At 39.0% G+C, this 15,218-nt stretch overlaps 1 protein-coding gene across 3 annotated transcripts in view; it reads left to right on the top strand.

Annotated features, from left to right (window-relative positions):
- The window catches only part of KCNIP4 (potassium voltage-gated channel interacting protein 4), a 524,826-nt gene that overhangs the window by 394,287 nt on the left and 115,321 nt on the right, over positions 1–15,218 (top strand). For 2 of the 3 annotated variants that reach the window (XM_059164750.1, XM_059164741.1), the window contains exon 2: positions 12,512–12,636. In XM_059164750.1, the coding sequence (XP_059020733.1) occupies positions 12,512–12,636 (125 nt within the window). The remainder of the gene's footprint in view (positions 1–12,511; positions 12,637–15,218) is intronic. The other variant, XM_059164760.1, reaches the window with a different exon arrangement.

Genomic DNA, 15,218 nt, shown 5'->3' on the forward strand with positions numbered 1-15,218 from the left:
AGCTTCCAGTTATGAAATTAAGGAATGAATAGGTCACAGAAATAAAAGACACAGCGTAGGGAACATAGTCAATGATATTGTAATAGCATTGTTATGGTGAGAGAAGGTAGCTACCCTTTTCAGGTGAGCACAGTGTAATGTAAAACCTTGTCAAATCACTGTGCTCTACCCCCTGAAACTAATGTAATACTGTGTGTTTACTATGCTCAAATTAAAAAATTAATAAAAATTAGTGGTGGGAGGGAGAGGATAGATTTGGAAGAAAGGGTGAAGACAAAACTGGACACATTGAGAAACAATTTGTAGTACAGAATGAAGATAGAAAGGGGACAAAGCGATTCTACCAAAAAGATAATGGTGGCATTAAAGCAAGATAAGGAGCAGAGAAGGTCATGAAAGTAAGTTAGGATGATAGTTTTACTTTAGATAAGTTGGCTTAAAGTGTCTGAAGGACACAAGCCATTCTTGAAACAAGCTTTTATTGTTAACTGGTATCTTTTTTTCCCAGATTACTTACACGATGAAATCTTTGCCTCACACATGGTTCTTCTACTGTTGTTTTTTTTTTTTTTTTTTTTATTGTTAATTTGCCCAGAGGGGTAGAATGAAAACTACTTCAGTTACAGAGAAATTTAGATAAACAAAATCCTTCTCTATTTTTTCTTTTACTAATAATTTTACGATTGGTCACTCATGCAGTTTCTAAAAGGAGTCATAAATAACTATTTTCCATTAGCATTGAGCTACGAAGTAGTATTTGGGCTAAACATGAATCCAGCCAATTCTGGTTTCTGCTGGTTTCCTTTAAAAACAGAAATGGGAGCCTAACATTTCAAGCAGACTCAATTTTACACTCCACGAGGTCTGTAAAATACAGAGCATTGCTACCTTATCTGCTTAGATTGCAGGATAAAGTTTAACTTTCGTACTTTCAAATTGCCTTCTTGCCAGGGCATGTAGAGCAGCAAGTGTGAGAGGCACAAGTTCTTTACAGAAACATTGGCCCATCTTTGTTCCCAAGCTTCTGGGGGTGGGAGGCGGGGTGGGGGGGAGGAGAAGAAAGAAAGAAGAAGAAGAAGAAGAAGGAGGAGGAGGAGGAGGAGGAGAAGGAGAAAAACAAAAAGATGGTTCTGGGGATAAGCAGGCAGAGAAACTTATTCACCTTTCAGAAAAGATTTTGAGACTTTGGGTAGAAAAACAATTCCATGGTACATTGTAGTGTTTTCTGAATCTGCCTGAAGGTAGGCATATTATCCAGGGAGTGTTCCTGGAGGTAATACAATCACATTTAATTTATCTCAATGACAGTGCAAAAATCAATGACTACTTTAGGTGAGCAGATGTTGGAAGGGTCAGTAGCAAAATCATCATCATAATAGCAGAGAGCATGCAGGTAAAGGATGAACCATATGCTATGCAAAGCCTTTACATGCATTATTCCATTTATTCTGTGGTTATCATTCATTCAGTAAGAGATAGAATTACTTTTCTCTGTTGGCATTTACTCCCTTAGTGATATCATTAAATTTCAGGATCTTACATATGATTTATATGACGATAACTCTGCCATTTATATCTTTAGCCCAGATCATGATTCTCAACTCCAGACCCATATATACATCCGGTCAGCTGACAGCTCCACTTTAGACGTACAATTAGTGACTCTTCCACTAGAATTAAGGTCTATGCGAACAAAGATTTTTTTTTTTTTGTTGTTGTTGTTCATTCTAGTGTCCACAGTGCCTTGAACAGTGCCTGGTTTGTAATAGGCACTCAATAAATAATTGAACGAATGAATGAATGAATGATGAACTGTCCCTAGTATCCAGAGCCATGGTAGACATTGATGGTAACAAGATAACTGAGATAGCTCTCTTGTCTCCAGATGTTCACATCATAGAAGAAATGACAGATATTCAATCAGGTCAATAATATATAGAGCAATCAGAGCAGAAAATAGATAACTATGCATGCTGGATGGAAGTCTGAGGAGACTTGTCTTCTGCAAAGCCCTGTCCTCAACTGAGAAAAGCCTCAAAGAGAATAAATGTAGAAGGAGATGGTGCAAACAAAAGGATTAAAGTTGACAATGCAGGCTTTTTTCAGAGAGTATCAAACTGTCCAAGATATGATGTCATACAGTGTGTGGGAGGAAATGATAGGCAGTAAAACCAGATTATTGTTTCAAATTCCATTCCAAAAAATGGTCCTTATTCCTTTGCCCACACCAAAGTAGAAGAGTATAAAAGACCTGTTTTAAATGCTTTTTAACCATTATTTCATTTCAAACTCTCAGCAAGCCTTTGCAGTAAGTCCTATTATTATCCCCCTTAATGGATGAAGAAACTGAAGCATAGAGAGATTAAGTTCCTTGCCCAAACTCACAGAGCTAAGGAGAGTCAGCAAATGGATTCAAACTCAAGAAGTATAATAACAGAACCCTCAACCCTAAAGATTCTAGAACAAAGCCTCACTAGTAAGTGTGCAATAGTTATTAATAATCATAATTGCTGCCCTTTATTAATCACTGTATGTCAGCTTATAATTCAAACAATTTCTCAAAACAAGTTTAAGAAATTGTTATGAGTATTATTCCCAGTTATTAGATTTTAAAATTGAGGCTCAGGGAGGTCAAACACATCATCCAATAACAGAATTGAGAAACAGATCCAGGAGAAAAAAATTCGATTGGAACAACTGAATAATTTGCTAGAATGAGGGCTCCCAGACACTTCTCTTCTTACTGTTTAAGAGTGGCATTTGTTGTCACTATAATTAATACTAATATTACTACAAATAACAATAATATTATGATTGATCACTGTGTCCAAATCATATGTACCTGCTCATTTTGTGTTCAGAGTCATTCTATATTATAATATCAGGTTGAATTTTATGCTCATCTTCATGGCATTGGACATCCAGCAGAATTAGGGCACAGAGTCATGCTAACTTATTCTAGTCACAGGTAAATGCCCAACTGACATTTATGCTAAGCAATCTGGTTTTCTCTGAAGCAAGAAACTAGCTGAAACCTACAAAAAATGTAACAAAACCTAGATTACTGCTCGGTTTTCCTGATGCTCTGTTTTTAATATAGACATGACAGGAATGCCTTGCTGACTCAGTTGGAGGAGCGTCTGACTCTTGTTCTTGGGGTCATGAGTTTGAGCCCCACACTGAGAGTAGAGATTACTTAAATAAATAAACTTTAAATATGGCCATCACAGGTAAATATTTTGTGCAGAATATTTACCTGCATCCCTGATATTAGCCCCCAAATATCCCCTGATATGACACCAAAAATGTGTCACATTTTTAGTAAAAATTAACTCTTCTTAATTCCTTACATACTTGATTCCAGCTCTTTACTGTCTAAAGCAACACATAGACCAGCAACATCTTGTGAATCAAACATTAGACTTTATGTAAATAAAATTTCTATCCATCTGGTTAATATTTGTTAATGAATGTTACCTAGGCTTATTGTGGTGATCATTATGCAAAATATGCAAAAGTTGAATCTTTATGTCATATAGCTAAAACTAGTATAATGTTATATATCAGTTATATCTAAATAAATAAAGAATTGTACAACTTCCATATGTTTAATCTTTTACAATAGGCTTTAAATTAACATTTTAAAAATGCATCACCTGCATATTATCTTCCGAAACAAAGTAAAGAGAACAAAGCTTGTTCCTAATGACCCGGATCAAAAGTTGGCCATTGACTACTTTGTTATTATTATTTGCTATAAAATACTCATGTGCCTTTTCAACTTTATTTTCCTGCCTCCCTTCTCGGGCAATCAGCTGTCACTTCTAGACTTTAGAGTCAGTACATTGAGGTTTAGGTCATCACTCAAAGCTTCCTGTTTCTATGTCCTTTGTAAGTTACATTTATTCCAACCCTGATTCCCTCAACCATAAAAGCAGGGTGACAATATTTGCACGTAGGGTAATCATGAGGTTTATCTATAATAATGAAAGTGAAAATAATTTTGTTTGTAACAAGGTGCCAATTGTCAAATGTTAGGTTTTATTACTGAGACTCATGGGCTTCTTTTAGTTTATAACCCTTCTTTCCCAGCCCCAACTGCTTCCAAAGTGGAGTGAGAAGCTTATTAAAATTGCGGGTATGGTAAACAGGGGGACACTCTGATTGAGATAGGACATTGTGACAGGCATTTGGCAAAGCATCATACTAGGAGCCAAGGAGAGCCTGGTCTGGGCCCAGATCCACTGCTGCTGTGTGCCATGGCCTTTAGCTTATAACCACTAGTGCGAAGGCTTTATATCTGAGTATAAATTTACAAGGTGAAGGTGCTGGATTCAAAGCCACATTCAATTCTAGGGTAACTCTCTTTTCTGTGTAGAGACCTTTTGCTAATAAATTCCTAATTCTTTGGTGAGTGTAATTCTTTGGTTCCAGATAAGTGGAACACCATCCTCCTTTCTCTTCTATGGTAGGCAGAACAACAGAATAGTTAATGATGTGAATCCTAGAACCAGAGTATGCAGAGTTCCTGTTCATACTGTGGGCCTGCTACTGTGTGACCATGGACAAACTACTTCATCTCTCTGAGCCAGCGTCTTCTGTAGAACATGATTTAGTGTCCATAGTGTGCTGATGGGGATTTTGTGCGTTAATAGAAATAAAGTGCTTACACAGCAAATGCTATAAAAAGTGATTTGTTATTATTATCTGATTTTAAAAGACAAACTAAAGAAAGTCTATCAAACTTGAGGAGAGACTCTTTTGTTAGGGCATTTTTAGTGTAGTGAGGTATCATGGCTATCTTTCTTTATCTTTCTTTGTTTAAAAATTTTTTTTCTTTGATTCTATTCCCTCTCAGCTGTTGACTTTCCTGACTAGAGTATCAATCTTTTGGGTCTATCCTGATAAGTAAGTTCAATCATAATTCTTGTCTCCTTCTTACCAAACCCCAGCATTTCTGTTGTAGATTTTCTCTCTGTGTATAATGACTTGTAATATAACATTTATGCCGCTCATTTATCAAAAAGCAGGTAAGAACCTACCAGCTATTAATTCATAGCTGGTAGGTTCTTATAGTAATAGCTATCATAAGGAGTCACACATGACTTGCTCTGGTAATAATACAGCTAACACTAATAACAAGCATTCCAATTAGGTGATTATATTATAAAATCTAAGCTTACTTGTAGAGTTATTCTTTATGTTTATAAGTAAGGTAGGGGCAATCCATTCATGAGTGCTATGAGAGAGAACCTTCAGCAATCTTCCTCTGAGTAGTTACATTTTCTAAGTGATTGAATACAGTCATGAAATTGCAAAGTAATTCAAGTTCTCTTCGAATGGAAATTTCAATATCATTGCCAACAATCACCTCTAACAGAAGATGTTCAAAATAACTGGCCGTTTTCAAAATACGTTCCATTTTCCCATGTGATCTATGAATATTAAATAGGATACAGTACTAATTAATAAAGGGCCTTTTTGGTCCCAACATACTTTCAGGACCAAAACTGAAGACACACATATCTGATTAAGAAAAATCTGGCGATTCTAGCTATTTAGGGTGGTCTGGGTTGTGCTAGTCTCCTGCAGTGTTGTGGATGGGTTGATTGCTTTCTACCCGTGGGCTGTGCTTCATCAGCTTGGAGTTAATTGCTCGTGTACTCTCCATGTGCACCTGAAAATAGCTCCTGGTGGGTGGAGAGGTGAATGGCTGTGCACACAGCAAGAGTCAGAAGAGTTCCCAGGCCTTCGGATTCTTGAGATAAAGCGTTTAAAGTTGGCAAAGTTTAAACAGTTGCTTATAGTGCTTGTCCCAGGTTTGAACTCTCCACTGAGAGAAGTCAAATGACTGAACAGAAAATAGACAGGTTTGTGTCATTTCCCATCAACCCCACTGATCAGCGGTGCGAACTTAAGCAAATTCTTTAATCCTGAAAATCAACGTCCTCGACTGATTATAACGCCAGCCCCTCTAGGAACAGTGAGGGTTGGAGCCAAGGAAAGGAATGCTCTGAGTGTATGGCATTCTCTCAAAGCCTGTACAAGTTTTCAAAGCAGGAAGACAGAGAGGAAAGAAATTGCCTTGGTACCATGTACAATCGCTCTTGAAATCATCACCTGGACAGCTTGGTCTTTGTCCTGCTGGGTCAGATGTGAACATTAACCAAACATTAACCTCTTCTTATTCTAGACATTCTCATGAATAGTCTTCAATGTATATAGTCAAGAATCTCCCAGTGGTGTTTAGTGTAAATCTAAAACCTAGAGCAAAATTCATCAAACCGTCCTCCAATACCTGCCACTGGACCAAGCTTCTAATATCAGGTGCAGCCTATTATTAGGAGGGAATCATCCTCATCACGATTTTATTGCCACACTGATAAAGTCACTATTAAGCCAATTTAATAAAGCATAAACATTAGGAATAAAGATACAAAGTGTATTTTTATAAATGAGATAAAGCAATATAAGTCAAGCCAGCTGAGTCTTTGGCTAGGCAAATCAATTTCAGCTCAAATAAAATTTTAAAGGCATAGTGTTTATGATATTTTATAATGAAAAATGGATATGCTATATAAAGAAGGGTCATGCTGTATTGTGAAATAGAGCTGCTGTAGATACATCTATTATGTCTGGGAGGCTTATAGTAGGCATTCATTGATTTCATGTTTTCACTGAGCACATTTAGTGTCCCAAACTAGCACACTACTGTTGGACTGATGTAGTCAGTGGTCTGATCGTCCTAGGTGGAAAGAGACAGCAGACTCTTCTCTGTGTACCCAGCCTGGGTTCTAAACCAAATTTCCAAGGGGAGGGACATTATTTATAAAGTGGTCTTATTTCAGCATCACAGGCCTTGTGTACAAACAGTTGCTTTAGGAAGGCAGACCTCACACTCATATTTGTTTAGAAAGCAAGATGTTCTGTAGTTATATTCTGGAGGGTATGATTTGACCTTGGATAGAGTCCTATTGGCATAATTATAAGTGGGGCTGTAATAAACTTCTGCTGTAGAAGAGAAGTTGTAAGAAAGAGGAGAAAGATGCCTATTTTTAAAACTCATTCTGTTGTTCTCAGGTGATTTGAACTCCAATTTCTAGCCCAAACTGTGTCATGGCCTGAGGGGACTATTTACTGAGCCGTAGGACAACCTCGGCCCTGAGAGAGTTAAATCTAAGAAACAAATAACAAAAAGAGACAGCTGGGAAGCTCAAGGGTGTCTAGGTTTGGGAATTAGTTGACTGATTAAAATTAAATCCGTTAGAAGATACATGAATTAAAATGCTATTTGTATTCAGCTTGTCTCAGGATGCAAAAGCGGCACTGAATTAGCAACTCAGCAAGATGCCGGCGGAGTTAACTCTTGGCAGAGGCCTGAGGATGATTCAGGTGGCCAGGGTCCCACCTGGTCCTGGTTTTAATCGTAGACACACTTCTCGGTGCTAAAATGTATAAAAGCACTCAGTCTTTTTGTTTTGTTTTTGTTTCCGTTTTTCCAGCTCTGAGATAGCATCCCTTTCACACCTTATTCTATTTGTTTCTAAATCAGCACAGCATGCACTGCTACCACTGATGTCTCCCAGGCACACAGGCACGGTTCCCCTAAGGCACAGGGGTTCAGCGACAGCCTAAAATTTATTTTCCTCCTAGGATTTTGGAGATATATATATATATGACCATCTCTTAAAATAGCGTATTGACTGAGCTCTTACTCTTTGGTGTTAAAAAACCAGGGATCAAATCCCAGCTCTGTCCCTTGCTTGCTATGTGACCTTGAGTAGATTATTTAAATTCTGTGAGTCCCAGTTATTCCTTATAAAATAAGGGCAATAATAGGTTTCTCACAGCATTTTTGTCAGTATTAGAAAGAGATAATACCCAGCTACGCTTAGAGTAAAAGCTCTCTATACAGTGGTGATTTTTATTAACAATCTCATCAGAATGCTTAAAAAATTGGACTTTAGGGTGATGAAGACACCTGTGTGCCTCCTTACTAACTAGCCCTTTGACCTTGAACAAGTTACTTAGACTTCCCAAACCTCCATTTTCTCATCCCTAAAATGGGGATGAAAATCCCTCTCTTGAATTGTGTTGTAAAGATTAAATGATATAAGGGGCTTGCCCACTGTCCAAAGTTCACTGGCAAACTGTGAGCAACAAGACTTGCTTTTATGAGTGTTGTGTGTTATTTGAATATAGGTGGATGTATCTATTTACTAGGGCTACCATAACAAAATGCCACTGGCTAGATGGCTTGAACAGCTAATTTATTTTCTCACAGTTCTGGAAGCCCCAAATGAAGATGGATTGGTTTCTATTGACCTTTCTCCCATTGGGTTATGATGGCTGCCTTCTTGCTATGCTTATACATGGCCTTTTCTCTCCGTGTGTGTATCCTTGGTGTCGCTCTCTCTTCTTATAAATATAACAGTTATATTGGATTAGGACAATTATATTGGATAACATCATTTAATATTAATTAACTCCTTAAAAGCTGTATACCGCCATACTGGAGGTTAGGCCCTCAACATACAAATTTTAAGGTGATACAATTCCACCCATAATGGTGCCGGAAGTCAGACTGCAGGAGATTAAGGAGGAAGCAGGAGATAGAAAATGGACCCAGTGGATCTAGTCAACTTTTCTGAGACATTTGAAAATGCAGAAAAGGAGAGGAGATTCAATATGTTATTTTTAACATTCTTATTTCTGTTGGTGTTGAGACAAAATGTGACAAAGTAGAGAGAACATAAGGCTTAGCATCAGAGACTTGGGTGTGAATCCCTGTCTCTGTCTTTCTCCTATGTGACATCTGGTCACTCCTATCTTCACCTCAATAAGACTGAGTATCACATGTGTAAAGAAAAAGACATTATACCTCATTGTGGAATTACTGTGAAGACTGGAATTATATCAGTAAGCACCTAGCCTATCTCCCAGTATATAGTAAAGGCTCAGTAAATGTTAAGCACTGTATTAAAATCCCCCCAGAGAGCACCTGGGTGGCTCAATCAGTTATGCATCTGCCTTTGGCTGAGGTCATGCTCTCAGGGTCCTGGAATTGAGCCTCACACTCAGGTTCCCTGCTCAGGAGGAAGTCTGCTTCTCCCTCTACCCCTCCCTCTCCCCATGCTCTCTCTCTCTCTCTCAAATAAATAAATACATCAACAATCTTTAAAATAAAATCCCCCTAAATGCATGCTCCTGAAAGGTGGCTGAGTCAACTCGTGAATTTCAAGTCCTATGCAGAATCATGCTGTGCTCTCCAGAGTTTGCCTCCAGGAATCAGTCTTGATTGGGTTAGGTGGTGTTGCTTTTTTTAATGTCTGCTGGTGATTGCTGATGATTTCAGGTTTTTAGAGCCTGTCAGCCTCCTAGAAATAGAAACAGCCCTTTGGCAGGTAGGAGTCATTAGGAAGTAAGATGTTAGTCAGCTGGGAAAACAAGAGTCCTCAGGTAGATGCTTCAAGTGTGGTGCTTTGAGTATTACTCATGATGCTCATCCCATCACACTCTTAATTCAATTACACTGACCCTCTGGCTCCGGGTCTTTTGTCTCAGTCTCAGCCTCAGCAAGTCTGTGACAGCTAGAGGAAGATAGTGTATTGGTGGTGTGGTTCAGAATGCTGTGTGGTTATAGAGGCCAAGGAGTGAATGTGCTGTTTTGTTTCTTTCCAGTGGAAGGGTCACCGGGTCTAGAGAAGGTTGTGCTATGATTGAAAGACTACTCAGAAAATCTGATTAAAATTTCCTCTGTTTTGCTTTTGCTGTGTTTCTCAGAACAAGGCATGGAGAACATGATTCCAAAGAAGGCATTTAAGGTCCACCAATGGTCCACAAACCTCAGTTTGAGAAATAATTTTCTAGAGGACAACTAAGGTTCAAGGGATTCCAGGGCAATGGAAACTTTAGTAGCAACATCATTTGTTTACTGATTCATCCATCCATTCATTCATTCATACACCAAATAATTCTTTTTTAAATAAAGATTTTATTTATTTATTTATATGACAGAGAGAGAGATCATAAGTAGTCAGAAAGGAAGGCGGTGGTGGGGAGCAGATTCCCTGCTGAGCAGAGAGCCTGATGTGGGGCTTGATCCCAGGACCTTGAGATCAGGACCTGAGCTGAAGGCAGAGGCTTAACCCACTTAGCCACCCAGGTGCCCCACACCAAATAATTCTTGAGTGACTGGGGTTCCAGACTCTTTTAGGTCCAGAGGATATATATATATACATAGGTATATATATATATCAACAAGACTTTGCCAGTGTCTTCAAGGTACTCACAATGGAGAAGGCAGGCATGAACAGGTCAAAATGTTATGTTTTGCATACTTCATACTTCTGCACAATGGAGCAATCTGGAAAGGCTTCAGAGAGGAGGCAGTAATATTTAAATTAGGTCATAAGAGATATATACATTTCAACAGGTGGAAAAAAGAGGGAGGAATATCTTAAGCTGAGGGAATTATACTATAATCAACTCAAAAGAAACTTACGTGAAAATATTTTTCAAGAAAGCAGAGTCTTTTTATCTGGTATTATCTATTTACATCAGGTCTTTCCAGAGCGTTTATTTCTGCCTTAGCAACTACAATAACAGCACAGTCCAATTCATTGGATCAAGAGCAATTTTAGGGAACTCCTCCTTTGTAAGCTCAGGACTTATTGAGTACAATCAACCCATTCCAGGGAATGAAGGAAAAAATTGAAGGAGCCCCATTTAGGCTTGTTTGATTTTCCGCATAAAGCCCAAGCAGAGGTCAATTTGTGAATGCGTAGCTGCCATTTCCCCAGCTATCCGTGGGCCTCTGCATCCTTCAGGTGCATATCTCGCTTACTTTCGCATCAATTTTATGCTTGTCAGCTCAAGTTTATTCTTGGCCTTCTCATCTTCTCATGTCCCTTTTATTATTCTTATCCATCCATCAATATCATGCAGTTTTCCATCTCGCTGTTCCAAAATAAACTATTATTATATGAAAAGTACAAAACAAATCTCTGCTTTTAACCTCGTCCCCATTTTGACAAACACAACCCTTCCAAGCACCTGTTTCATTGCCATTATTGGTCTTTTGTAAACTTGAAGGCAGTCATTAGGACACCCTGGATTAGGGTTCTGTAGAAACTTCTTAACTCCTGCTCTGTGAGAGCTCTGGCCCATCACTGCACTTAGTGGGACAGGGCAGGAAGCAGATACAGGTGTTAGTGAAAGGTAGCCCTGAGTATCAGAATGATGTGACTTTTGGCAACCATAACTGTATTTCCAACTGATACATGAGACATGGCATTGGTATGCCCTGGGTGCAGAGATGATGAGAAAAAGCACTTCTGAGACTCATGTATCTGAGTTAGAAATCTGCATCTAAAAGGAAGGAGTATAATGGAAATTAGCAAACCATGGCTTCAGGGCTGGGCCTGGATGCTTCTATTTCTGGCGAGTTCCCTAACCAAAATGTGGATTGGCTGATGGCAAGAAGAATTTCTTAGGCCTCCACTGGGCCCCAGCTTTTTTTTTTTTTTTTTTTTTTGCAAAATAAAAGCTGAAATTAATAAAGGATGCTATACTTTGAGACCTGAGCAGCCAGATCCTAATACATTCCAACAAGGCCCCAGCTGCGCTTTATAGGACCCCAGAGCAAATACGTAGAGACTACCAGATGCGGGGAGAAATAGTTCCTTGGACAAACACCCTATGGGGTCAATTGGGTTAAACAAAGTTACACAGAATTGTTTGATGCAAATCCTCTGGAAACCTTTAATTTCTAGTTTTGGTCCCAAACTATGTTAGCATTTACAGCATTTCCCAAATTTATATGGGTATCAAATTCTTTACACATAGAGCACATTTGAGAAATTAAAGTGTAAATATGACTCACAAAGGAAAGTACAATGTTTTAGAATTTATCTGTAGCTATAGACACTCTTGGCTGCAGAGTAGGTTCTAGCCAGAAATGTCCCCAGGCCCAGTCCATCCAGAGTGTCCCCGTGAAGACTGGGTTTATGCCAGTCAAATCAGCCACTGATTACTCACTTCAACACCTGACCTAGCTGCTTTATTTGTAGGCCCAGGCCAAATATTTGATTTCAGTGGACTCCTCAGAGAGTATTAGCAGAGTCCTACCTCCCAGTTGTGTGATACACAGGGTAGTACTAATTGTCATTAAACTGAGCTCCATTTTTCTAACTCATACTTGGTATATATATACCAATTCCAGGTTTTAAGGTTATTCATGATTTTGTGCACTCTTCAAACTGCATTATAAAAATGCTAATTTTGTAATATCTAGTGATTAGAGTTTGTGGGAGGAAAAGATTATGTGGAATTGTCTTCTCTTAGTTATGTAAACTTTTGGAAATGTAAAGACTACTTAAGGTGGTATCAGATTCCTTCCTCTGGAAAAATCACCAACATCCAGTAAACGTTTCATTGCTTTCCTGTTGTTGTGTATAAGCATCAGTGACCTGTGACTGCTCTTAAGCCTCTTTTTGGTTCTTCTCCACAGACAGCGTGGAAGATGAACTGGAGATGGCCACTGTCCGGCATCGGCCTGAGGCTCTGGAGCTTCTGGAAGCCCAGAGCAAATTTACCAAGAAGGAACTCCAGATTCTTTACAGAGGATTTAAGAATGTAAGAACTTCCTTTTTGACTTTACCTTCACCTTCACTTACCCTCAGCAGAACATTGAGAAGTAAGAGGGAAGAAGGGAAAATAGATGGTTCTGTGAGGGCCCCATCATATGCACATTTCATATGGATCTTTCCTAGATGTGGATATCATCGATATCTGTTTAGACTTTGAGTCACTTTGGCATACCAGTGCTCACACAATGTGGGTGGACATTAAACAATGATAAGTACAGAAAAAAGGCATACTCAATTTTGTTCTGGGTATGTTTTGTTTGGTTGGTTTTGGCTATAATGACATTGTTTCAGGAAGCTTCAATTCTCTCTTCATTACTGAACGATAGTCTTATGTTTGACTTGTATCTTGACAATAGATTAAGGCCCATCAAAGAACACCATTCCTAGCATTGGAGAAAAGTCACTATAAGTTTCTAAAAAAACATGCTACCAATGACTGTAAACACAAGTGTCTGTAGGAAGGTAGTCCTTACATCTGGTTCTTTGTAAACCAGGTGAACCTATGATTCTTCTTCCTGAGTGCATCATCTTCAAAAGGAGTGATAGTTCATGCATACCAGAGAATGAGTGTGAGAGACAATGATGGTTCAGACAGTTGATCAGGGACATACTATTGGTACGTGTTTAGTATTAAGATAGATTTTGTAGGTTATTCGAAAGCCAGAGAAGATATTCAAGGAGCTTCTGGTCTATATAGGGACAGACTTGTCATGAATTTATTTGAAAACAGTTCACCCCTGGGGCGCCTGGCTGGCTCAGTACGTAGAGCATGCTACTAAATCTCAGGGTTGTGAGATCAAGCCCCATGTTGGGCATGGTGCCTACTTAAAATAAATAAATAAATAAATAAATAAATAAATAAATAAAGGCATTTCATCCTTAAAAGTGTCACATGATTGTGCATCAAATGGCATACATAGGCCTATATGTATTATGTTCTTACACATTTGTAAACCTGGTAGCTACACAAACGGTGCCCCTTGTGATCCAAAATAAATTGCATTTATCCCTCCTAAAATCTTACCCCTAACAGCCTCGTTCCATGATCTATAGACTCTATGGTGTTCAAAGAGTTCTGCTAATCCCAGCCTCTTCAAATCTGACCATCTCAATTGCTACCTCATTGCAACCTCATGCAGACCAAATGAGAAACTCTGCCTCTTCCATGGGGATTTACCCAAAAGTTTACTCAGAGAATACATAACACTACTGGACTTTTCAGAATATTTTTATAGGGTTCCAACATGCATATTGCACACAACCTCCCACCATCTCTTTGACTCCATGGGGTCTTTCCACCCCACTTCTGCTCTCTCACCAGTCTCCTGGCCTAGACTTTCTAAAGTTTTCTCTCCCCATTACTACTCTGAAAACCTGGTACTCTGCTAATACCCAGGCCTTTGTGGGGGTAGACTGGGTGGAAAGAAGGGAGATGTCATGGAGATGCACACTTGCCCCACACAAACAGGATTCTCATTAAAAGGAATCTTGATGTGCAATCTATCAAGATGACACGTGTAAACAAACATGCATGAAGAGAAAGAGCTTTGAAAATGAGGCTAGAGAATTATTAGTTATGCCTATAACTAATAATTGTGCAGAGAAAGCAAACACTTACCAAACACCAGCTGGAATGACCACTGGCAGCAACAATCAGATACAAAATGGTTGTCTAATAAAGGAGAATTTAATCCAACCTCTCATCATCCCTGCTACGTTATCACTCCACTGCTGTGACTGAAGGTCTCTCCGTTTGGAGTCAGGCTGCCTTTCATACCACTTTTTGCAAATTGAAATCAGGATTACTGCCATCATTAGCCCCCAGAGGCAGCCATCTCTGCAGGTTGGTCTCCAAGCGGCACTTCACAGAAATTGCCTGGGTTCTGACGTCTGCATTTGTTTATTTTGTCATTTATTTTCCTTCATTCTTGTTGCTCTCTTTTATTTTTGTCTTTACTTACTTGTCCTCTTTTCTTCTTCTTCTCCCTTCCTCCTTCTTTTCCAGGACCCTTCTCCTTCCCCCTTTTCTACCTTCTGATACCCACTCTATTTCCTCTTCCTGTGCTTTCTGCCTCCTTTCTACCTCCTCTGTCTCTTCTCCTTGTCAATTCTTGTCTCTTTGCTTTCACTTCCCCCCCCTTGCCTTCCTCTTTCTCTTTTTCTCTGCTCTTGCGTTAATTTTTCTGTCCCACCCATCCTGCCGTGAGATCAATGTCCATCAGACCCGAATGTGCCCAGAGCATATTCACCTACTCCTTTCTAAGAAAGCCATCCAAAGTTTTCTCAGAAAATGTTAATTTGATGTCTCTGATAAATCAAAGATAACTGTTCTTTTCATTTGGGGTTGTCTTCCTCTAGTCAAATGTCCAACTCTAATAAATATACCAGGAACTATATCAAGAGAGGCATGAAAGCAGGGCAGTAGCACTCATGTTTAGCATGATGCCAGCAAACTGAACCAGCTTAGCCTCTGAGAATGCAAACCAGCTACTCTTGGTTTCCTGAACACCAATTATCTCAAGCTCTTAAGATAAAAAAATCATTTCCATGGAGCCAATTGGGTTATTT

Source organism: Mustela lutreola, chromosome 1 (genome assembly GCF_030435805.1).
Source record: "Mustela lutreola isolate mMusLut2 chromosome 1, mMusLut2.pri, whole genome shotgun sequence".
NCBI classification, from domain to species: domain Eukaryota; kingdom Metazoa; phylum Chordata; class Mammalia; order Carnivora; family Mustelidae; genus Mustela; species Mustela lutreola.